This window comes from Lagenorhynchus albirostris, chromosome 18, assembly GCF_949774975.1.
Source record: "Lagenorhynchus albirostris chromosome 18, mLagAlb1.1, whole genome shotgun sequence".
NCBI lineage: Eukaryota > Metazoa > Chordata > Mammalia > Artiodactyla > Delphinidae > Lagenorhynchus > Lagenorhynchus albirostris.
In genome coordinates, this window is record NC_083112.1 from 5,842,563 (window position 1) to 5,868,894 (window position 26,332).

The 26,332-nt window shown below is 42.3% G+C and overlaps 1 protein-coding gene across 2 annotated transcripts in view; it reads right to left on the bottom strand.

Moving 5' to 3' along the window:
- Positions 1–26,332, bottom strand: part of FLT1 (fms related receptor tyrosine kinase 1) — a 173,053-nt gene that overhangs the window by 138,501 nt on the left and 8,220 nt on the right. For both annotated transcript variants that reach the window (XM_060129362.1, XM_060129361.1), the window contains exons 2-3: positions 7,421–7,517; positions 6,799–7,031 (exon numbers count right to left, since the gene is read on the bottom strand). In XM_060129362.1, the coding sequence (XP_059985345.1) occupies positions 6,799–7,031; positions 7,421–7,517 (330 nt within the window). The remainder of the gene's footprint in view (positions 1–6,798; positions 7,032–7,420; positions 7,518–26,332) is intronic.

The window sequence follows — 26,332 nt, forward strand, 5'->3', positions numbered from 1 at the left end:
TGGACCCGGGTAGGAGTCCAGGGTAGGTGGTGTTGGAGCAGAACGATCTGCTTCTATTGCGGGGCTCAGTAAGGACCATTAGAGGCGTTCTCTTCAGTCCCTGGAAAGACGCGCTTCTGGGCAATAGCTATTATTTTAAGAAGTTCAACCTGTACCTTTTAAAATCCTCATAGATCTATTGTAAGTCATGGTCCTAGAAAGGAACCAGGGGCCTCCAAACCCTAAGATGCTGCAACTCTGCTCTTCGTACCTTCCACAGAACGGGAGGGCCCTGCGGGCGGCAGGTGTGTGACCCATGGCTACAGACGGACGCCATCTGCTGACTGCAGCTCCTGGGTCACACCTATTTGTGGGAAACCCCATGTCAGGAATGTGAGGAGTGTGTACTGCATAAACCCACACATTTTATGACGGGTTGTAGCCACATCAACTCGAGGAGAGGGGTTATTTCCACCACCACGTTCTCGCCAGGCCTCCATTTCAGGAGTGGCGTGCAAAATACACCATGGTGCTTACGATTGGTGCCGTTTTCTTAAACACAAAGTACAGAAATGACCTGTCTCAACCTGTTACAATTTTAATAAGTTTACCTGTTTACACTTTAATAAGATTGAAACTTTTAAACTTATTGTACTGAGTTCCACAATAAGAAATACATTTCACTTCAGACCCATTAAACACCTACACACACTCATATGTATTTTACATATATGTGAGTATAATGTATATACGTTGCGTATTTTATAAAATGGAAACAAAAGATGTTAAAAGTTCCACTAAATGTTTACCCTTACTTTTTGCAATATACTTGGATATTTTCCATTTTATTCTGTTATTTGGGGGGGGGGGCGCAGCTTGCGGGATCCTAGTTCCCCAAACACGAATCCAAACCAGGCCCCCCGGCAGCGAAAGCGCGGAGTCCCAACCACTAGACCGCCAGGGAATTCCCCTGCTTAATTTTTTTAAATGCTGATGACAGACCACTAATTTGATTACACAGCCCATCGATGGTTGGGATTTTTAAGAGCCCTGCTCATCTTGGTAAACAGACTGATGTCTCTTTCCCTTGCCACGTGAGCTGGAACGCAGCGATGAAAGAGTGGGTGCCCAAACAAGTTCTGACCCCATCAGGCAGCAACACAAAGCTGTCTGGGATCGGGATTTGTTTCCCTAAGGCCTATCACTCAGAAAAACACCCCGAAACCCATGTAACCTACCATGCCTCAAAAGAAAGAAGACAACGTTGAATTTGAAATTTAAAAGAATGTAGTAACTGTAGAATGTATACTGTCAAAGATGAACAGTTGGTTCCTAGTTTGAAATCAATAGCTGAAACTGTAGCATCGCGGAAACAGTCTTAACCTTGGGATCTGACCTGGATTCTCATCCTGGCTTGTCATTTTATTCGCTCTGTCTTGAGCAGGTCACAGCGCCTGTTTTCTCACACATAAAATGGAAGAAATAATACCAAAGTGGTTTATCTCAGAGAGTTATGTAAAAGCCCTTCAAGGAAAACCCGATGTGTTGAACAAGCGAGTATATTAAATCCTTTTCAGAATATCTGCACCTTTAGTATTTTTACTTGTTGGAGATCCCCGAGCCACACAGAGCTTTTTCCCACTAAATACGTTTAGGTGAAGACACAATGATCATTCTCTCCCAGGATATCTGGGTTGTTAGAATTTCTACTACTTTTCAATTACATACGCAGTGTGTCTGATCATTTTTCTACCTGAAAGTAAGCTGCTATGCAAATCTCATTCATTTTATACATAAAGGAGAACCAAAGGAAGGGAAATCTGTTGTGAAAATGCTCCAACCCATTTGCTTTAATAGGCGTAGAGAGTAAAACAACCAAGTAAAGAGAAGCAGAAGAGATGAGTTTCTTTTACAGGGAAGAACTAGAAGATATCCACTCAACCACAGCGCAGACTCCCATTTTCCTTTCCCTTTTCAATTATAATGCTTCAAGAGAAGACATTATACTTAAAGAGCCCCGAAAGTCTTGGACCTGGAGAGGGGAAGGGTATAGGCTGACTTCAAAGCGTGGGGAACTCAACAGACTAAGTTCAAGGTCTTCTTAACTAAATTAGAGACACTGACAAAGTACTAATTACTTTGGAGATGCCATTAAAATCTCTTCTGGTTAGTTTCCTTACTTTACAGGCAAAACTCGTATATTAAAATACTAATTGCAATGAAATCCTCTAACATAGAAAAGGCTGACCTGGAGCCAATTTCTTGCCTATACCAAAAGGTCAGAAAAGAAATGCAAGTGTGTTCCTTTTTCTCTGCAAGGCGGATGAACACTACCTAAGTAGCCCTGGCATTACCATTCAGCTAACATCTTTTTGTTTTGTAATTAGTAAAGCATCGAGGGGTACTTTTTGTTTTTCCTTATGACCCAGAATTTTGTAGCTATAATCGCTGGGGTACTCCACTCATTTTCCCAAAAGCAATTTTTAAAAAATGTATGTAGCATTTTTCAGTTACTCTCATTCAACAGCCACTTGTCAAGATCAAGCCAAGGGTGGGAATTTCCTGGCGGTCCAGTGGTTAAGACTTCGCCTTCCAGTGCAGGGGGTGCAGGTTCGATCCCTGGTTGGGGAACTAAGATCCCACATGCCTTGCGGCCAAAACACCAAAACAAAGAAACAGAAGCAGTATTGTAACAAATTCCATAAAACTTTAAAAATGGTCCACGTCAAAAAAAATTCTTTAAAAAACAAAAAAGATCAAGCCAAGGGTATATCAGGAGAGGAAGATGATTGTCTTAGAATCAGTGTAATTTACTGAGACAAGGCTCTACTTGGCTATGGGACCTGGGACCAGTTGCCCAGTGCCCCTACAGAACTCAAGTGTCACTTTCCCTCCTCCCTTCCACCACGACCCTCCAGCTCACCAAGGTGGATTGAGTCCCTCCAATCCATCACCTTCTGTCCTTTCCCACAGCTATGACAACGGTGACCTTGGCAGCAGCCCTACCTGGTGTTCCTGCCTCAGTCTTGACCCCTCTGGTCTCCTCCCGCCACTGAGAATCTGAAGGGAAAAATCTGACCACCTTACTCTGTTGCTAACCCTTTTCCGTCGCTCCCCATGTAGCCTCAAGTGAAGTGGATTTTAGGCCCTTTGTTTGTAAAACGGAGAGAAGGAAGCTTCACGGGATTGTTGTGAGAATCGAACAGCGTAATGTAAATAAAACCATTTGTTTAAATGAAAAGAAACCACGAATGTAAGAAGTTATTATATTAAGGGAAATTTAAACTTACCAGTAATTTAAATCCCAGGTCCTATAGCCAAGTAGAGACTTGTCTCAGTAAATTACACTGATTCTAAGACAATCATCTTCCTCTCCTGATATACCCTTGGCTTGATCTTTCTTTTTAAGAATTTTTTTTGATGTGGACCATTTTTAAAGTCTTTATTGAATTTGTTACAATATTGCTTCTGTTTTATGTTTTGGGTTTTTTTAAAGTAAAGTAGTTAAATGTAGTCACTTGAGTAATTAAATTGATAATTTATCTACTTGAGTAAATAAATTGAAATTAATGCATTATGTCAGAGGTTTGGTAGATTTCTACAAGCTGTAATGATAAAGTGGTGATACTGATTTTTCTGTACATTACATATACATATCAGAGGTTATGTCCAAATCAGTGCTCAGGTGGGAACCATCTAAATAACAGTTTGCTTATAATCCACATGCACGGTTTGGTATCACGCAGACAAAGCTATACAGCCCTGATTCTTTTTCTCAGAACCCTATCAGACTACAGATCTATGCCTTTTCAAAAGAGGTGTCTAATAGCGTTTCTCATCATTACAGAAAACCAAAATGAAACGCCAACACATCTGCAGATGCTTACCAGGGGCAGAAATCGTCCAAACAATAACATGTTCTAAAGTAAACATTCAACAATAATAAATAAGTGATAACCAGTTGACATCTAGTAAGTAGTCACAGCTGTGTATGAGGAACTGGTTGGAGTTATTAGTCCCAGAGACCATCCTGAGTCACAAGAGACCAGACCAGTTTTGCGCCCCTGAATAAAATCAAACCTGTAATGTTGTAAATATTCAATAATGGAAGCCCGAGACCAAATCTTCTCAGACACAAAATTAATAAAAGAATGAAAATAGGAAATGCATAAAATGTTAGGATACTTGGAAAAGTTACAGCTGCTGAATGAATTATATCATAGCTAACTTGGATTTCAGTAAAGTGTGATTATGAGACCAATATCACTCTACCGGGAAACAGACAACAAAATCCGTGTTACTATTCAGAGCAGTGCAGTTACAGGCACCTAGCAAGTGTTCCCTAAATATTTGCTAACCAAGTTAACTGGCAAAGAACATTCAGGTGCTCTCTTATGGTCACTATTATTGATTCACATATCTTTTGTTATTAGTGCTATTTAAAAGTCACGTCTCATAAAGATTTTCCCAATGAACGCATATAATATTCACGGTATTCCAATAATAATGCCCTATGAAACACAATCAGCGCATTTTGATATCCTTCCCTCTCCAAGAACACAGTCTTTGAACAAAGAATTTCCTTCTACCCAACCAAGTTGTGCAGGAGTTTTGAGATACTAGGACTTGTACCTTTATGCTAATGTTTGTGGGCTACTACCAGAGAGCAGACAAGATACATACATGACACCGCGGCCAGTACTCACCCCCCCAGCCTCATACCAGACAGCGAGAATGAGTGATGCCTCTCTTTCCTACTTGGCCTGAAATTCATCCTCACTGTCAATTTCAACAGAGTATTCCACACAGCCCTGTTAATCGCTTCAAGTATTCATTTGACAAATATTACCGAATTCTTGCTATGAGCCAGGCGCTGTACCCGGGAGGCACTTTGCAGATAAAAGTAATTAAGGCAGACATGGACCTTGCCCTCACAGGGCTTAGAATGGCTACTGATTTGACACCCAGAGTGATCCTTACTTGCCAGATCTGCTCTATTGTATAGTGGAAGTGGAGATAATTCTAAATAGCTAAGTTTCTCTTCTGTTTCCAAAGGGGCTTGAAGCTGACAGGTTCTGCACACCTACCTACTGGCTGCATAACCCATGAGGCCTACTGCGTAATGTAGGAGTGAAAGATGAAAATAACCGAATGTCATTTCTTAGGGAAAAAAAGAGAAATGGTCTTTTACTCATTTAAGTGTTTGATTCGGAAGGTCAGACCAATAAACCCACAGGAGAAAGTTTTATAAGAATTTTAGTGTAAATGAATTTTCCCCCCATTTCCCCTAGAGAGACAGGAATAAAAGCATTTTCTTTCCTCCACAAGCACCAGAACATAACCTACTATGTGGAGCTAGAAAAAGAGAACAGATGTCTGAGCACATGCCTTTTTCCATCGCCACTGGTACACGTCGTGTCTGTGTCTCTCCCTTTAATCCTGCTCCCCCCCCGACCCCGCCCTCTCTTCCCTCTTGGAGAAGGCAGTTCTGCCTTCTCCAAGCCAAGATCCCTGGCCTCCTTCCTCCTCTTATTTTTAAGTGGGCTGGTTGCGTTCCTGTGATGGCGATCAGCTAGCAAGTTGTCGCCTCCTCCAGTTCTCTGCCCACCCCACCCCCTCCCCCCGGAAAAGTGCAAGATGTACAAACAGGGGTTTGGCGGAGCAGGATAGAAAAGTGACTCAGTCAAAGCAGGCTGATGCGAGCTAATATGTTACTGCCAATATCACACTACTGTTCTACTGTCTCTAAGACTAACCCTGAATCTGGAAAATTACGTATTAGGCTCAGGTAAAACACTCCAAAAAAGATTCCCACCAAAATGTTAAGTCTATGGTGCTGCCTTCAATGCAAAGACCCAGTTCTCTAACTCGCCGGGAGGAAGACCCAGGATGTGTGTTTAGGCCATTGACGCTGATGGTTGGTTGGTTTGTTTTTTTAACTTGAGTTTGTGCCTGAGGTGCCTACTAATTTTGCTCCATGTGTTAGAGCTCTAGCTCTAAGGCTAGAGTCTTGTGCAAGTTTTGGAAACTGGCTGGAACAAAACAAGGAAGAACAAAGTGACAAGTCATCTTCCTTATTATTCCTTCCAGGGATCCATTGCTACTGCCACTTTATGTTTCTTTAAGGATTTCATATTTCTTCCCTCTGAATATTATTTCATTGCTTCATTCTCTAAAGAAGGAAAAAACTAAAAAATTATACTATAAAAATTATAACCAGAACATGATTCATTTTTTGTCTTTCGCCCTTTTCACTATGCAATGGCAGGTGGTGCTCTCATATCTTTCTAATACTCGCTTTGTGAACATGAAATAATACAGTATCATTAACTGGAATTAATTTTGTAACCTTCAAGTGACATTGCCAACATTATATTTAGGAATTTAGTATAGAACCGTATTTTACAATTCCAACCTATCAGAGAATGCAGTTGTGTTAAAGGACAAAAATCTGTATTGTATTTTGGACTTCTCAATAATTAGGAAATAGAACTAAAAGCTTGCCATTCATTTATTCATCCCACCATGTGCCAGACAGTATTCTAGGTGCCATGGATACAGTGGTGAACAAAATAGACAAGAGTCTCTCCCTTAAGGGAGCATGCAATTGACTGACTGGTCCTTGAAAATTCTGGTTGAAACTGACACTCAGGAAATACATTAAGACGCACTCCACAAGTTTCAACAGCTAGGGTAGGCTCTCTTTCCTGGCCCACTTCTTTCACAGTCACTAGGAAAGCTCCCTTTCCAATGGATCAGGTGGATTTATGACCCACTGCAAAGTTAGAGCAAAGAGAATGTAGAAAATGGAAGTCTTACCATTAATAAATATGTAGATTGTAGATTCTGCTTTCTTTTTCTTGGAAGCAGGTGTAGAGAGATATTTGCAGCTGTAGAAGCCAGTGTGGTTTGCCTGAGCCGCGTTCAAAGTCAAAGTACTGCAGAACTGCTTGCCACTCCTTCCACAGGCAGATTTAGTTATGCTCAGCCTCCGGCTTTGGCTTTCCTTATTCACTGTTGCAGGCAAAGACCAGGAATGGGCCCCTTCCCCTCTGCAGTCACAGATAAGAAAACAAAACACAGTCAGTCACGGCTGGGGCCAGTTCTGAAGCTGTCATTTCTATCCTGATGTCTTTTCTTAAGTACAGTCACTTTCTTTACAGAAAAGTAACACATTTAGAAAAGCTTTTAAACAACTCAAAATGTTCGGGGCATCCCTTCTCCTGATTCCCTGTGAGTGAGTAATTCCCTCCCATCCCACGGATGAAGGAATCACCCTCCAGGGGAAGCTGGATGCGTGAGGTTTGCACCTGGCAGATGACGGAAGAACACTGACGTTTACCTGTCTACTCTGGGGGGGGCCACCTTTCTACTCTCCTAGGGAGTGGTTGTGCCTAAGGAAGAGCAATCAGATTGTCCCCAAACCAACACGGTCACTCACCTGCATTTGAGATACAGCGTCTGGCCTGCTTGCATCACGTGCTGGGTGCCTTTTAAACTCAGCTCAGGACCTTTTAATTTTGAACCTGAACTACATCCTGGAAAAAAAGTTTTTGAAATGTGTTATTTGCAAATTGCCCTCTAGTCTTTTTTTAAAAGGTGTATCTTTCCATAAAAGGTAACTTTTCATCTTTAACTTACTTGCATAGGCAAAACGGTATATCTGATACAAATTTATTTTAATTCACACATTTTTTTCTATTCCAAGACTTCCTGTTCATGAATATTGTATATCCTACTATGCCAGACGATCTAAATAATATTCAAAAGCCCATTAATTTAGAACATTAATAAATTCAATCATGATTCAAAGTGTAACCATATTAAAATATATAGTGACTTCTTAAAAACTCTCAGGATTAAACGTCAATGTCATCCAAAATATATTTCTAATACTGAACTACCAACATGGGTCATCTGGTTACACAGGCCCGTCCGATCTTTTTCCTGAATACAAGGCATGGAACTTTTCCTGGACGCTAGACATAGTTCAGTCATTAGTTGAGCCATGATATTCTAGGCAAGTCATTTCTCTTTCTGAACTGGTTTCCTCATTTGGAAAACTAATTATAGAATCAAAATCAGTTTTAGAAACCACTTGCTTTTGTCTTACATAATCAACTTCCTTCTATAATGGAAGAGAAAAGAGGGAACTGTCTGCTCCTACGTGACATTTGCAAAGTATATTTCACGGGGATCGTTGTGAGGCAATGAGATCAGCTATGCAAAAGTATGCTAAAATCAACACATCTCCCTATGCCACAATATCTCCTCATGACACAGTATCTCCTCACGACACAATATCTCCATACAACACAGTATCCATCCCGGGGACCAGCTATGAGACCCTGGCCAGGTCACCTTCTCCAGATCTCAGTTCTCTTATCTGTAAGACGGCAGACTGGACTGCGTGACTTTGGTTCTCTGTCCATTTCTGACATCCCCAGACCCACGATTCTTTGAGCCATTGGTGCCACAGAGGTTGAGTCTCTGCTGAAGCTCTCAACTTAGCAGAAGAGGTCTCTGATCAGGAGCCCTCCCCTCGTCCCCTGCTCTCCCCCTCTTCCTGGTAAAAGCAGGAGATGGGGCTCGGGATTAGCAGGGGTAAGGGTCAGCAGGAGGGAGAAAAGATATTCTTGGAAGTAGGGAAGTTATGTATGCAGAGCCAATCCTAGGGAATATCTTCTACATAAAAAATACGTTTCCAGGGCTTCCCTGGTGGCGCAGTGGTTGAGAGTCCGCCTGCCGATGCAGGGGACGCGGGTTCGCGCCCCGGTCCGGGAAGATCCCACATGCTGCGGACCGGCTGGGCCCGTGAGCCATGGCCCCTGAGCCTGCGCATCCGGAGCCTGTGCTCCGCAACGGGAGAGGCCACAGCAGTGAGAGGCCCGCGTACCGCAAAAAAAAAAAAAAAAAAAAAAAGTTTCCAAAGTGGAATCCAAAGCAGAAGATTGGGATCTTAGACCACAGACCTGCATGTGTCAGACTCCACGGGGTAGTCTAGCAATGCTCCCTAGTGTTTCTCTCAGGTCCTAATATCGCAAAGAAAACTAGAGTCAGTGAAAGATCTGCCCTGGAAGCTTAATCTCTCCACTTCCTGCCTCGGCATTACTGGATGTGCTGCTCCTTGGCAACCTCACGTGGGAGCCAGAAAGTCCACAGGCACAGCATGGGGACTTGGTGCTCTGTTGTCTGGGTGGCAGACAGATGCCCCTGTCACCGACACCTAGCAGAATCACTCCCCTCCCCCACTCGCATCAAAGAACGTTTTGCTGGGTATGTAACTGCAAAGATGTTAGATGAACATTATCTGCTTTGCTGGTGTTGCTGATGATATTAATATTTTGAAAGTCACTTTTATATACAGTAGGCCCTGGTATCAAATTATGATTGGAGCAAATGGCTCAATATTAACTAAATTTAAATTCGAATGACCGTTTTATCGAGCTCCCCTTGTTCTATCAAATAACCTCACAGAACAAGTCGACCCATTCAGGTACCTAAAGAAGAATTTTGTACTTTCCTCATGTTTACGAGTTTTCTGAAGTAACAGGGTAGCTCAGAATCAGTGATCCAGGAGGACACTACGTCTTTCAAAAGCCACAGGCAGCAGTTAATAACGCCTGCCCTAAAAAATGTCCAGGCCAGAACAGTTTCTGCCCTTCTTTGTGGCATGGAACTCCAGGGATTTAACTGAGCAATTGTTCGTGGGTTGGAAAAGGTCCACCCCAAGCTTCCTGTGGAAAATTCTGGCAATACTTGCAGGTATCTCTGTGGTTTTGTGCACATAATGAGTTTTCCCATCCAGGAGAGGCCAAGGGGAAGATGGCTTCCTTCCCTGGTATGAGGTGATTCCTACTTTTTTCGCCCTTTTTTGTTGCTATTTTGGTTTCCAAATTGTGTGACTCTTTCTCTATCAGTGCCCTAGAACACCAGGACTCCTGACCCTTGTCAGAGAGGATCTTAAACCTTGAAAGAACCACCCAGATTCCAGCAGAAGGAGATGTGTCACGTAGAGAATATCCCTCAAAAAATATGCCAACCGCACATCCCTCTCTGCGGTCCCCACTCCAGCTTCCAACCAAAAGAAAACCACCTAACTGAGTGGTTAAATAAGACACTGAGAGAAAAATAGGATTATTGGAAAGCTAAGGGGGATAAATATTGAGAAAAATATTTTGCTATAGAATTTGTCTCCGCTGACATCATGAATTTTGCCCTTGGAACAAAGAAGCTAGATAAAAGTAGTTGATTGAAAGAAAGGAAAGGAGAGGTATCAGGAAACAGCATTTCGAAGTAACTGGACACTTTGGGACATCACATCCTTCAGTTAATAGGAAACTAGAATCTCATAAAGATGAACGGGAAGTACCAAGACTACAGTTTAACAGGAAAACTCATAAAGAAAAAGGAAAGTGAGATATTTATTCCTCAACTGCTCTGAAATGTCATTAGGCCTTGAAATACTTCTTTGAAGCAGTTTAATGCCCATACACCCACTTGCGTCATGAATATTTAACACTTTTTGAGTGTCTCCTGCGTGTCAGACCCTTTCTCCTTGGTGGTCTTGGTGGTGATGTGTATAAGGACGTGAATATGCATACATCCAAGATCTGATATCTTCTTCCCACCATGAGCAACTCTGTCTGCTCGACTCATGAGTAGCTCAGAGTCACATTGTCCATTTAGAAATAAATCCACAGGATACTTCATCTCGAAGGGTGGAGTGCTACAACTTAACAATGATCCCCCATTGTGAAGCTCGGATGTGGATCAGAACTTTCCACTGTTTGCCATGGTAGAGCCTAGAAGTCTCGTTTAAAAGAATCATTGTCGCCTCAGGAAACTAGCTGGTCCATGAACTATTGTTTTCATCAAAGTCAACTACGACAGAACAACGAGGGTCAAAGAGATCTCCTTATACGAGGAAAATTACTATTTCAATAAAACCAAACAAAAAACTCAATGCAATCAACATGAAAAGGCAGTCTACTGAATGGGAGAAAATATTTGCAAATCGTATGTCTGATAAGCGGTTGATATTTAAATAAAACCAAACAAAAAACTCAATGCAATCAACATGAAAAGGCAGTCTACTGAACGGGAGAAAATATTTGCAAATCGTATGTCTGATAAGGGGTTGATGTTCAAAATATATATTTAAAAAACCCACATACAACTCAATAGGACAAAACCAAACCATCCAATTTTAAAAATGGGCAGAGGATCTGAACAGACATTTTCCCCAAAGACAGACTGTCAACAGGTACATGTAAAGATACTCAACATCATTAAACATCAGGGAAATGCAAATCAAAACCACAATGAGATATCACCTCACACATAGAATGACTATTATCAAAAAGACAAGAAATTAACAAGAACTGGGGAGGGTGTGGGAAAAAAGGAACCCCTGTGTACTGTTGGTGGGAATGTAAATTGGTGCAGCCACTACAGAAAACAGAATGGATATTTCTCAAATAGAACTATCACATGATCCAGCAATTCCACTTCTAGGTATTTATCTGAAGGAAACGAAAACACTTACTCGAAAAGATATGCATTCACATGTTCACTGCAGCATTATTTACAGTAGTCAAGACTAAGTGTCCATCGATGGATAAATAAAGATGTGGTATATATACACAATGGGATACTATTCAGCCATAAAAAAGAATGAAATCTTGCCACTTGCGTCAACATGGATGGACCTTGACGACATTTTGCTAAGTGAAATAAGTCAGAGAAAGACAAATACGGTATCATCCCACTTCCACGTAGAATCAAAAACAAAAACAAAAACAAACTAAGTGTAGACTATGAAAACGGGCTTTATCACATGCTTCTTATTAGGAAAAACTTAAGGTCAAGCACAGTGGGCTAATAGCATTAAAAAGCCAATATGTGTACGTGAACTTACTGACTGAACGCTGACACTTTGTACTGTGCTTGTCTGAATATTTTCCCTCATTGTTTGTTCTGTATTATTGGGTAGGTAGAAAGCGAACAGAGCTTTATGGCTCTTAAACAAACACCCCTTCTTTCCCCACACGATGAACCTCTGGGAGGAAGCCCATGCACAGACTGTTCTAAGATGCTGCTCTACGTTTCCCACCCGTACTTCATTGGGCAAAATGGAATGCTTTCTGGGACCTCAATGGGAAGCGTGAGTAAAATTCCAAGTAAATAAAAAAGGCTTTATTTTGCAACCAAATCAAAGCCCAAATGATTGAGGTTCTTTCTTCAAACCTCTTCAAAGCTACCATGATGGACACTAAGAGAGAGAACACCCACCACAGGTCATTATGAACCAGACAGCCTGGCCCATCACTTTTAAGATTGAGAGCAGGCTCATATAAAATTTGACTAAAAGTTACCTTTAGAAAACTGCCTTTTTTATTGATGTGAATAATAATAGTGTTCTGACCTGTTAAATGTAACTTCAAGACAAGGTCATTAGCCCCTCTTCCTTCTAGATGACACCCCCTCACCCCTACTATATTGAAATCAAAGGGCTGTTCTCTGTAAGAAAGGGGCCTTATTCAAACAGGAATCGTGAAACAGCTATGTTATTCCATTTTTGACAGGGAATCATGAATCTCCCCAGCTCTGCTACTAACTAGCTCTGCTGTGGCCCTTGGCAAGTCTCCTTAAGCCTCAGATTCTTCATCTGCCAACAGAGGAGGCTGGACTTAGATTTTTACAATTCCTTCTGGCCTAAAAAGTCAGTGATTCTGAAATCCACAGTGATTCATAACAATGTACAAGTTAGAAATCACATTTTAAAATACTTACAACTACTGGAAGAACAAATAACCCATTTAAAAAATTGACAAAGTATCCGAATAGACATTTTCCCAAAGAAGAAATATAAATGGCCAGGAAGCACATGAAAAGATGCTGGACATCATTAGCCATCAGGAAAATGCAAATCAAAACCACAGTGAGATACCAACTTCACACCCGCTAGGATAGCTTCAATGAAAAAGACAAGAACAAGTGCTGATGAGGATGTGAAGAAACAGGAGCCCTCACGTATTGCTGGTAGTACCGTAAAATGGTCCAACTGCTTTGGAAAACAGATTGCAGCTCTTCAGAGGGTTAAACATAGCGTTAAACAGATGGCTCAGCAATTCCACTCCTAGGTATCTACCCAAGAGAACCGAAAACATATGTCCAAATAAAAACTTGTATACAAATGTCTGTAGCGGCGTTATCTGTGATAGCCAAGAAGTAGAAACCACCCAAACGATGGGTGGATAAACAAATGTAGTCGATCCATACAATGGAATATTATTTGGCAATAAAAAGAAATGAAGTACGGATATATGCTACAACACAGATGACCCTGGAAAACACTGCTACCGCACACAGAGGTAAGGCCATGTAGGAACACAGAAGACAGCTGTCTACAAACCATGGAGAGAGGCCTCAGGAGAAACCCAAACTGATGACACATTGAGCTTAGACTTCCAGCTTCCAGAACCGTGAGAAAATAATACTGTCTTGTTTAAAAACCAAAAAGAAGCCCGTCACAAAAGGCCACATGTTGTATGATTCCGTTTATATGACGTGTCCAGGATAGGCAAATCCACACAAGAGAAAATAAGAGTAGTGGTTGGCAGGGGCTTGGGGGAGAAAGGAACAGAAGTGAGTAACAACAGGAGTTTCTTTTGGGGGTGAGAATGTTCTAATATTAGATAGTGATGACGGTTGCACAACTCTTGTGCATAGACTAAAAATCACTGACTTATACAATTTAAAATGGTGAGTTTCGTGGTATGTGAATTTTATCTCAATAAAGCTGTTTTGAAAACAAAACTTATGACTAAAATAATCAGAGTTAAGTTGCATATTGAGCTATTTTGAATTTTGTTGCTACATACAACCTCATCAGTGTTAGATTTTTATACTTGTAGTTGTTTCTCCAGCTTAAAGCTTCAGAAGGCTGATGTTAGAGAATTTTTACTTCGTGTTCAATAACATCATTATTTATGTATTAGAAGATTTACAAACATATGGCAAAAAACTCACTGTTCCCCCAAATTGCAATCTTTTAAATTTAATGTTAATTGAAAATCACTTCCAATTGCATCTTTTGAATCTTACCTATTTAAATCGGAATTTTAACAAATTGAGTCACGTCAAAAATTATGTTGCTAGAGCTCTTGGAAGAAATCTACGGTATTTCCTTTAATATTAAAATTATTGATTTCTAATGGATTTGGTTTTAATGCAAAGCTTTGTATATTAGGTCTCTTTCAAATGAGAGGCATCTGTCTTTGATTTTACATACCACGTTTTCAATAGTACATAATCCTACATGATAAATGACCTCTTTATCTAAATATAAATCCCCAAGTATCATGTTTCTAAAATTTGATGTTAAGACCTCGAGTCTTTACCAAGGTTGTGTGAGGTTAATTAAACATAATTCATAATAAAAGAAGACTTTTCTTTCCTCAAGATGTAGCTTATTAAAAGCTTAAGTCTCATAGACTAAACCTCATGGAATCTTTTTGGTTGGTGGCAAGGGTGGGAAAAAGGTTAAGAATGCAAATGAAACAAATTTCCAGAAACTTCCAAAACTTTTGTTTGAGATGCTAATGCCTACGGGGCTCTAATACTTAATAAGAAGTTAACTCTTGGTCTTAACTTCTGTGTCGTGCCTCTATTAAAGTATTTGTCAGATAACATGAAGGGTCCCTTATAACTGAACACAGTTCAGTTGTATGTTCAGTTATAACACTGAACACACAACTGAAGACATTATACTACTTGAAGTATTATAACATACTACTTGAAGATATTATAACGTACATTTTTCTCTCACTTCTAGCATGATGGGGAAAGACCAGAGACCTCCTGTTCCGTCTACCAGCAGACTAAATCCAAGGTGGGAAAGCCATGGGAGTCTGTATGACAGCAGCGTAACTCAAGCAAGTCCCACAATGAGAGGCGACATTAGTTTTTTAAATGTTATTTTCCTCCCAGAACAACTGGCCTTAAATCAAGGAAGGATCTAGAGAAATGAAAGGATGTTTACGTAAAGACATGCACACATACATTGCTGCCTACAGGGAACATGCTTTCCTCCCTGGGAAGTTTGTTTTAGGAGTGGTGGAAGGAGGGTTTAGAAATGAGAGGGGGCATGTACATTCTCTCAGGCACAGGGAAACCTCTTTCCACACTTGGACTCAGAAACTGACATGTACTCAGCAACAGCAAGAAGCTCTGACTCACTGTTGACTAATCCCTCATGGAGATAAGATTGTGACGTTTAGATGGACAGATGTAGGATATTTTAGGTTATGATAACTGTGCTCTTGGTCCCAGGTCCACAAAGGACGGAATGGTTAGGTAGCTGCTTCCAGCAGGAATACACCTAATCTGTAGCAAGTTGCTAATCCCAGAGACTTGCTTTTTCTTTCTCATCTTTTTATTATCAAAGGGACCCACAAAAAAAGAATTCAATGGTTTCTTGCTTCAGAATTTCTGCTATCCCAAGTAATCCCCAAATCATCAGATCCAAACTAGGAAGCACCTGATCTCCATGCCTTAAGAGAAAATGTAAGTCATTTATATAGCATTTATGTCTTGAATTCAGGTGTAAAAACACAAGTGAAAAAATTGCTTAATTTCAGCAGTGACAGTTGGCACAGCCCTAAACCTATGTTTACTTGAATAATTTGCTTGCTTTAAAGCTTACAGTTCACACTTCGTCAGTCAACAAAATCCACCAACAGCTTTCCAGTGCAGCACACAGAGGACACCAGGGTATTAGCCCCTGAAGTGACCATGGTCTTGGTTCCATCCATACATGGGTGATGGACTTCACTCATTTTTCCTTAAACCCTATAAAGGTTATTGAAAAGAAAAACAATCTGTGTGGTTTAAGATGTTTACCAAGAGAAAAGTCCTCTACCGACATCGGCATTCCTACTGTCAACGTTTACGAGGGGCACGTCCTCAGGGTACCTCTCTGAGCTTTTTCCTTGACACTGGCTTCTCGGAGGGTCATGGTTTAACAGGGCACGTTCATTTATCATCGGGCCTGTCACCGGCTACCATCAGGAGCCTACCCTCCGAGTGACCTGTACCCAGGAACAGCTCCTTTTCATGTGACATCAGAGTTAATTAAGGTTGGTCAGTGAGAAATCTCCTGCCGACCGAGGAGTTACCTTTTTACCCCCCCCCAAACGCTCGACTTTCACACCGATGTCCTTTTATTGAATGAGTTCACGAGCCACTTCCATAGAACTGTCTAACGAGATGTCATTTCAATTTACCATACGACGTCAAGGGAGTTATCTGAGCGGCTTGGAGCAAGGGTCAGGATCTGGTTGACAGGGCACGAGACATAGCTCACAAAGCATTCAGTAGAGAAGACGGTAGGCTTTCCTCTGCTTACACAAAAGGAGATGAACAGAACCAGTGTACTTTATACCCTAAAAACGCAAAGAGGAAGGTTTGGGGTCTTAGGGAGGACTCGGCACGGCTGTGTCTCTACCAGTAGCAGGAAACGCACTACATGTGAAGCAGACACCCTACCATCCTCTGTTCTTATCCAATGTTACTGTTCAGAGGACTGTGGGGCAACTGGACCTGATGACACCTCACACAGAAGGGCTTATAATCACCGGCAGCGTTATGCTATCATGCATGTCGGTTTACAAGTTATTTCAGGCCAGACTATATTAACTTTCAGGTTAGAAACACCTGAAAAAAAAGAACACTCCGCAGAGGTTCAATAAACACACATGCGATATACAAACACTTGGTTTACTGGAAGCAACCAGGGTTTCTCTGCTGTTCTTCCTCTTTCATCAATCGGTGCACCCTAGCATTTGGAGCAAGTTGCATCATTAGGCATAGCAGTCGTATTAATAAGATGTTTGAACGGCCCTAATATTAACCTTCTATCCTCTGAATTGTTTAGGATTACAAGTTTCAGTTCAGCCAGAGGTATCCTCTGTATTCTTTTTAAACAAACAATCCCCAGTCTGGAAGCATAGGACAGTATGTGGGCAACCCACAACTGAAAATCTCAAGTCTTCCCTACTCTACATGGCATTAGGATGACGCTTTGTTCTACCACAAAACATTTTACCACACACTCTGTGTATTACTGTTCAATGCCGAAGTTCCGGGCATCTAGGGAGACAATGACAGCAGGGCCCCGGAATACATGTTATTTACATGGATCCCTCTGGGTTCCTTTAGGAAGGAAAGCATCCCAGAGGAGACCTGGGAAATATTTCATCGATTCAATAAAGGAGCTTGCCATAGAATGGTTAAAGTATAAGAACGGGAATTAGAACTTTAAATTTGAGTTGAGACATTGTGTAGAACCTGTCATGTAACACTGATTATCCTCAGGTTCACACACAATTCTTTCTGTAAAAAACTGAATGTATCGTGGAGCTGTATGTTGGAATGCTATTAAGTAACAATAAAAAATATTTATCATGCCAGGGCTTCCCTGGTGACGCAGTGGTTGAGAGTCCGCCTGCCGATGCAGGGGACGCGGGTTCGCGCCCCGGTCCGGGAAGATCCCACATGCCGCGGAGCGGCTGGGCCCGTGAGCCATGGCCGCTGAGCCTGCGCGTCCGGAGCCTGTGCTCCGCAACGGGAGAGGCCACAACAGTGAGAGGCCCGCGTACCACAAAAAAAAAAAAAAAAAAAAATTTATCATGCCGAAGTTTTAATTTCAAATCCAACATTATGCCTTAAAAATTTTGTACCATAAAATGAAGAAAGGCTGGCAAGTAGGCAGGCAGGAAAGCGTGTACCTTAAACTCTAGCTATCCATGCAAGAAAAGGACGAAACGTTATTATCCCTAACTCAAATTTTGGTCTATCCTTTTTATATTGTATATTCTTCAACTTTCTAACCTATTACAAATAATGACACAACCCCACTTGCTGTGCATATAAAAATACGGGAGAAATAAAATGAGATTGGAAGTCTGAGTGTGATAGAGTCCTGATGTTAATTTCAAGCTTATTCTGATAGAGTTTCTGGAGTCCAAACTACATAGAACACATTCTTCCACAGTACTTTAGACTGTATATAAAGGAGGTGCCTTATGAATTCACTCACTGAAAGTTGAGAGAGCTCCAGTCTTTGTTACCAATAACATATACAAACCCTCTGACCCTTGAGATTTAAATAGTCAAGAGTGTGCAATAAAGTTATCCATCATCGGGGAATTGAGGTTTTGAAAGCTGCCTTAGCATACTTTCTAAGGCTCATTAAACACTGTCCTTGACCATTGTGTTTCTATTGTCAAAATCAGTTTCCTTCTAAATTAAACAATTTGGAATACAATCGCTTTTCATTACACATATTTTGGAGATTAATCCTGCATAGACAATGGGGTGGGTGTGTTGACTGAAAAGTGCTTTTAAATTCTGCTTTGCTTTAATTTTCATGTTTTCTTTAGACTCAATTTACATAGTAAATGTGGGTAATAGCTGGCCTTCCTAAGATTTTTTTTTTTAAGTTTGTAAATTCTTAGATGGAATTAACGTTATACAAGTTTTGCTGACAGCCAAGCTTCTGGAAGGGAAAGGAACCAATTAAAAGCAGTATGCTGCCACCAGAAGTATCTCAATTTTTAAAGAAATAATTGACTGAAGGTTTTTCAGTCACTTCAGTATGTGATATTCAGGTCTTCCTTACAAATATCCATGACAGACTTTAAAGTAATTTGCACCCAAAACCTGGAGAATATTGGTTTTAATTCTCAGGTCATTTTTACTCATACAGTTTCATTATTATAGAATTAGCATTTTTAATATCCTCCAGGATATCATATATCAGATGGAAGAAAAAATAAAACCAAACACCGATTTCTGTTATCAGTTGGCCATCAACCTCACAAGCTCTAAAATAACTTATGGATCAGCTCATTCTGGAGGACAAGACCAAAACCAAGAAGTAGAAGTTACGTAAAAGCAGAAGGAAGCACTGTGAAGAGAGGTAGCGAGGTCCCCAATACTGGAGCTGTCCCCACAAAGTGAAACCACCAACCCCGAGATGACACTGATGAAGTGAGTGGGTTAAGGGTTGGACTCCCATCCATGATTCCAGGAGGCTGGGAATGCATCACCCTCATTTATCTATCCTTCTTATCTCTTTTACTGCCAGCCAATCCTGGTTTTTTCCCTCCTCCCTTCCTGATACTACCCCTTCCTCTCACCCCCTCACCTTGGTGCTCTCTCTGCGCTGTAACCTCAGCATTTATTCTTCCATTTAATATCTCAAACATATTCTAACAGAAGGATACAATAATAAACAAGACAAGATCGCTTCTTTGAAGGGTTTATAACGTAGGCTGGACAACAGATAAGTCTATACAGACAGATGTAACTTTATACTTATAAATGAGTTTTTATACAAGTGTAAAATTACATTACGTGAGTGGCTGATCAGAGGGAAGTGTACCAGATGTGGGAGGGAGGGGAGGAACACAGCCCAGGGAGTGAAGGACGTGCTCTCAGAAGAATGATGTTGAAGGTAAGACCTGAAGAATGAGCGTGTGTTTGCTGAAGGGTCTCTTTCTCTCTCCTTCAAATCTGCAGACCCTCTAAAACCCAACTTTACTTTGCAAACAACTGTTTTCTTTTATCAGCTACTCTTAATTCTCCTGCTTCTACAGCTCTGCTTTCCTTGATCTCTTTGCTCAGAAGAGAAACCTCTATTGTTTCTTTCCAATGCCTTGGTGTGCACAGATAGATAGAGATAATTTTTTTTTTTTTTTTTTTTAAGTCTGGGGTCTACCTGACTTCAGTTGCTATTAGGGAAAAAAAGTCACAAGTGAACATTCACTAGAAGATATGCCTAGGTCACACTGTGCCTTTTTTTGCTTTAATATAAAATTTATTTTTTTTGCAGTACGTGGGCCTCTCACTGCTGTGGCCTCTCCCGTTGCGGCGCACAGGCTCCAGTCGCGCAGGCTCGGTGGCCATGCTCACAGGCCCAGCTGCTCCGCGGCATATGGGATCTTCCCGGACTGGGGCACGAACCCGTGTCCCCTAGCATCGGCAGGCGGACTCTCAACCACTGCGCCACCAGGGCTGCGTTGGGTTTTCGTTGCTTTGCGCAGGCTTTGTCTAGTTGCGGCAAGCAGGGGTTACTCTTTGTTGCGGTGCCCGGGCTTCTCATTGCGGTGGCTTCTCTTGTTGCGGAGCACAGGCTCTAGGCACGCGGGCTTCAGTAGTTGTGGCTCGCGGGCTCTAGAGCGCCGGCTCAGTAGTTGTGGCGCACGGGCTTAGTTGCTCTGCAGCATGTGGGATCTTCCTGGACCAGGGCTCAAACCTGTGTCCCCTGCATTGGCAGGTGGATTCTTAACCACTGTGCCACCAGGGAAGTCCCACACTGTGCTTTTTGATATCATGGAAGAGGAATAGATACAGAATGAGGGGAATAAAAGAAAATGATCAGATGTGATCAGTCCTAGCCAGGACTTAACTTGTGCCTCCTCTTCTCTCCTCTTCCTAGCCTACACCATGGATGGTCCAGAGCTAAGGGGAAATGGTTTTCAAAGCAAATGTTCTTATCCAAGAGGGCGAACACAATAGCAGCAATAATAACATCACCTGATATGTCTAGGCTGCGTTGCTGTACCTATAAATTAAGGTTCCCAAATCAACTGTCTTTCTTCTGTGCTGTTTGGGAACCTTGACCAGCTAAGTGTATCCCAGGAGGAGGGTCCATCTAAAGGAAGTATCTCTTGGGAGCCATTTCTGTAGTGGCCAGGCAGCTTAGATCGGAATTCTGAATTCTGAGTCTAGATTCGAATCAGGAGAACACAGCAGCTCAGTCAAGGATAAGAAAGGGGTCATTGGAGCCAGAGGATGGCCCAGAAGGAAGGAACAGAACGTTTCAGATGTGTGGGGAGAATTCTGCCAGCTCTTGGACATATTTCTGCCAATCTCCTCCACTATACCCGCACAATATCGAACCAATATGGAACCCTGATTCTTAAAAGGCCTCTGAGACTCAGAGGGACGTCTAGGATACAGCTCTAGTCAGTTCAACCAGCATTTATTGAGTGACTACTATATGCCAGGCACTGTCCTAGATTCACAGCTGTGAAGACAGGGCAGAAACCAGCCCTTCCTCTTGAAGGGCTTTCAGTCCTGAGAGGCCCCTTAGGACATGAGTCACCAAGAAGCAGATTAGGTGAATACCACCACGTGTTCAAGATTATCTAAGTCAACAAACAGAGATCACCTCAAAGCTAGGTACACTTTGTTTTTAAAGGACACGTTTCTGAGTACAGGGAGTCATGAATTCTTCACTAACATAGATGAGTCATTTCAGTAAAATTCACAGTTAACATCACAAAATAAGACACTCAACGGTCAATACAGAGCACGATAGATACAACCATGTTTCCATCTTGAAATAAAATGTAATAGGTTAATTAATGATTGCTCGAGCACTTTTTAAGGGAATATGTTAAAAATGCTCTAAAATAAAAGGGTCTTCCACGCATGCCTGAACTCATGCTAGAGGTTGAACATGAACCTGGAATGATGACTGGTTATGAAACTGACATCACGAGAATTAAATTCAATACAGCCCATGCTTTCCCTCGTGAAATCACAGCAGAAGATACAGCATTCCAAAACACTGTCAGAAAACATATTTCTCAAAAGACATTTCCCCTCCCAAGTTTCTACTTAACACTCTTCCAAAATGGTGAGTGAATTATTCCAGCAAAGCAATCCTATGCCCATCTGCTCGCACCATGAACCACATTGAAAATCAACGACAACAACTCTATTTCTACACTTTAGAATTTTACTACTCCTAAAAAGACATCTACCCAGATTATAGAATCGCTAAGTTTAATGACCAGTGCAAAAGGGCTAAAGCAAACTAGAGATTCTTGAAAGTTAGCATTCATGAGAGTTTCCTGCGTTTTTAAGTGACTTTGTGTGGCAAATACTGAACTTAAGGTATTTTTCATTTACCAGCTTTGAGGACAAGGGAATGGGGTAGGGGAGGGAGTGGCAGAACACTTCTAATCTGTACACCAATGATGTGTGCCAAATATTCCCTAACCCCCAAGAAGTTGTAGGTACACAAAGTCCATTCTAGGGCAATACGATGACTCAATTCCCATGCTTTTTTTTTTTTTTCCTTCTTCTCTAGTTCTAGCAGAATTCCCTATGGAGAAGATTTTAAAGCTATAAAAATTTCCAAATAACAACAGAGAACAAAACTCTCATCCAGCAGGAGACATTAAGTAGAAAAGAGTTAAACAGAGTTTTCCAAAAAGAAAACAATACCATTCATCATAGACAAAATGCTATAACACAAGTTCACATTGCCTTTTAAAATTGTTTGTTTGCAATCCCCTCTAATATATCCCCGCCTTTCCATCTGTTTACATATATTTTTGGTTTCTCTAATGCCAACTTAGAAAAAGAAAATCATAAAAAATCAAACTGTATATATATAACTACTCCTTATAACTTTCATCCAAACCATGTATCCCTCTGACCACACTTTCTACTGTTTCCTTGGAACAAAAGATAAAACTCCTCTAGAGGTGGCAAAACAACATTTTTCTCAGATTCAGATAAACATGGCCATGTTCTGGTATCAAAAAATATCTCTCTCAATGTGGAGAAAAGGGAACCCTCCTACACTACTGTTGCTGGGAATGTAAGTTGGTACAGCCACTACGGAAAGCAGTATGGAGGGTCCTCAAAAAAGTAAAAATAGAGCTACCATATGATCCAGCAATCCCACTCCTGGGCATATATCCAGACAAAACTATAATTCAAAAAAATACACGTACCCCTATGTTCATAGCAGCATTATTTACAATAACCAAGACATGGAAGCAACCTAAATGTCCATCAGCAGATGAATGCATAAAGGAGATGTGGTACATATGTGCAATGGAATACTACTCGGCTGTAAAAAAGAATGAAATAATGCCATTTGTAGCAACATGGATGGACTTAGAGATTATCATACTAAGTGAAGTAAGTCAGAAAGAGAAAGACAAATATCATATGGTATCACTTATATGTGGAATCTAAAATATGACACAAATGAACTTATCTACGAAACAGAAACAGACTCACAGACAGAGAGAACAGACTTGTGGTTGCCAAGGGGGATAGGGGGTCGGGGGAAGGAGGGATTGGGAATTTGAGATTAGCAGATGCAAACTAGTATATATAGAATGGATAAACAACAAGGTCCTACTGTATAGCACAGACAATAATATTCAATATCCTGTGATAAGCCATAATGGAAAAGAATATAAAAAAGAACGTATACATATGTATAACTGAGTCACTTTGCTGTACAGCAGAAATTAACACAACATTGTAAATCAACTATACTTCAATTTAAAAAAAAATATTCCTCTCCAGGTAAGGATCAAGGAAGAAATAAAATACTTTTTTCTCTTTCTTGACTTCTTGTACGTTTGAATGCCTGAAGGGAATGATCTAGGGAAGAGGAAGAGACCCAAAGGGCAACAGGCCTTAAAGAAATGCTTCCATTTTTGTTAACTGTACGAGGACTACCAGTCAAACAGGGAAAGCAGAGACTGTGTTTGTGACCATCCCAGACCAATGGGCGCTCCCTCTAGGACAATGCCCTCGGACAGCTGTCTTTTTCTCACGGGCATACTAACTTTCTATTCTAAACCCTGAAAACCAAACTCCTTGGTTTTCCTGAATTCCTAGATTTGATCATTCAAGATCTTTTGGATAAATGTTGGTGGAAAGAGTACTGATTTCAAAATCAGAAAGACCTAGGTTTCCACCCTGGCCTGGTCACTTGGTAAGAATGTGACCCTCGGGGTTTTCATTCATAAAAGAAAGTTAAAAGCGTGCAGGCTGGATGGTTTGGAAGAGGTTCACAGCACCGGGTATACACATTCCTCCTCCTTCCCCCGGGGACAGAGTCCTTCCCCACCCCAGTTCACGAAGCATCAGGGTCCACCCCTTTACTCCAGTTTCATTAAGAAAAAGCTCCAGGCCATTGCGGTTTCTGGGATCTAAAAGGCACACAGAGAAGTAGACATTTGATTCCCAGAAACAACCTGGCAGAGGGCAGCCCGGCCGGTCGGGGGACCTACCTGATGAGACCTCTTCCAGAATTAAAGTGCCCTTCTGCCCTCATCCGCCCTCCCGCGCAAGCTCAATTCATCCAAAGCCCCGTGTGGGAGAGCAGTCTGGAAGCCTATATAAAGTCATGTTCTTAATGGTTTTGGAGCTCCTTCTCTGACTTGAATTTTTTGGAAGGGCCTTGAATACCCATGATAAGAAAACCCACATGATGAAAATTCTGTCTTAATGGAGCCTTTAATGGTGTCTGCCACACACAGCAGTGGAATCTCCCAAGGCCATTTGAGGCCGGAGTTGCAGTAGAGTCTCACATTCTTCGGAAGTGGCAAAGCTCCAAGGATAGAACGGTTTGGAAAGAAGGGAAGGCTAGCACACTCTCACCCATGCTCTTTCCCTTCTCTCCTTTCCTTTAGGTTCTAAGGCGTGGTAAGAGGAGGGAGGTTTGGAGTCTGACGGAACCAGATGGAAATAATTCTAGTTTAGGGAAAGTGTTTAATTTACCTAAATACTTAGGTACTCTGTGATCTTAGGAAGAGTATTTAACTTACCCAAGCCTCAGTTTCCTCATATATAAGAGTACTGTACCTACCTCTTGGGACTAAGCAACATAATACGTATAAATCTAAGTCCTGACCGTCCATAAGCGTTAGTTGCCTCCTTTCTCTCCACCCCGCTCCCCCCAAACACATACGGCCTCACCACATCCCCCCGGAAGATGCTCAGAGATCCTCTGATCTAAGCCCCGAGAAGCTGCCCACTGCCTACACTCGCAATCTGAGGGTCAGCTGTCCTCCGCTTCATGCCGGTGCCATGGTGGTCTTGAGAGCCTGGCAGCCACCTTAACTGTGGCCTCTGTCCCCTAATCAACAGAGTTACGAATGGGAAGCTCTTCCACGGGACCAGCTAGCTGTCTTTAGCTCACAGGTTAAGAAGGGCCAAGGCATTATTCACTATTATTTTCTTGGCCAAACTCCAGAATCTTTTCAAAATCTAGACTGAAAAGAAAGGTTAGGGACTTCCCTGGAGGTCCAGTGGTTAAGACCCCGCGCTTCCAATGCAAGGGGCACGGGTTCGATCCCTGGTCGGGAGACTAAGATCTCTCATGCCGCGTGGCACGGCCAGAAAGAAAGAAAAGAAAAGAAAGGTTTAGTACGAAACAGCAGTGTGTACCTCAAGAAACGAGCCCAGAAGACTAAGCGGCTCCTCCCGCCTGGAGAGAATCTCTTTCCCCGCGCCCCACCCTGAGTTAGGACTGCTCTGACCATCCCAACGTGGCATAGGTGGTGCTATAAGAGTTCCAAAGGCCTTGAGACATCCGCTGTTGTCCTCTCAGACGGCCCCTGCCCCCAGTAAGGAGGGGGGGCGCGAGACGGCTGGGGGGCAAAAGGCTGCCTGCGGAGGGTGCCCCCCCCCGACAGCCAGCGCCGCGGTCCCAGGGGCAAAGCCAGGGGACTACAGCTGCGTGCGCGACCCAGGTGAGGCCCAAAGCGAACCACCCAGCTGAGCCACGCCCAGATTTCTAACCCACAGACTCATGAGACATAATGAATTCCCCTCGCAGGCCACTGCGTTTTGAGGCAGCCTATTATGTCAGGAGATGACAGACACAAACGCTATCATGACTCAGGTTTGAGAAGCACTGATTCAGCCATGGGTGAAGGATATGCTCCTTCTGTATCTGAAAATGAGAGCGTCCGAATAGAGCTCACACAATATTAGGCCTTAAACGCCCTATAGGTACCCCGAGATGCTCTCAGGGAAGAAGCAGCAGCTTATACTCTTGGCATTTCACGAGAAGGGTCCCAGCACCACGATTCTGCCCAGTGAGAGGCCAGCTCTGTCTCCGATGTGGCAGCGACTTTGCTCACCAAGGGCGACAGACCCCTGGCATATCCCCGGAAGTCAGCAGAGCCGTACTGCTCCGACAGGTAGAGGTCAGCCATCCAGGTGGGGACGCTGATCCCAGCAGAGGAATTCAGCTACAGAGGCTTGGTCAGGGAGGGAAAGAACAAGGCTTCCGACTGCTTCGTGGAGGGCTTACTGAAGGCTAGCAGGGCTGGACCGGAGGCGCGAGGGTGCCCAGGACAGGTCAGTAGCATGGTACCTTCCCAAAGGACTCTGTAGCCATGTGCCCACATTTCTGTAGAGGAAAGGCTGAGCACTCCACAGCGTGAGGCAGGGAAGGAGAACCACTACGAGCTTTCCTGTCTAGACCAGCAATCCAGGTCTGGTTCCTAACTCACAT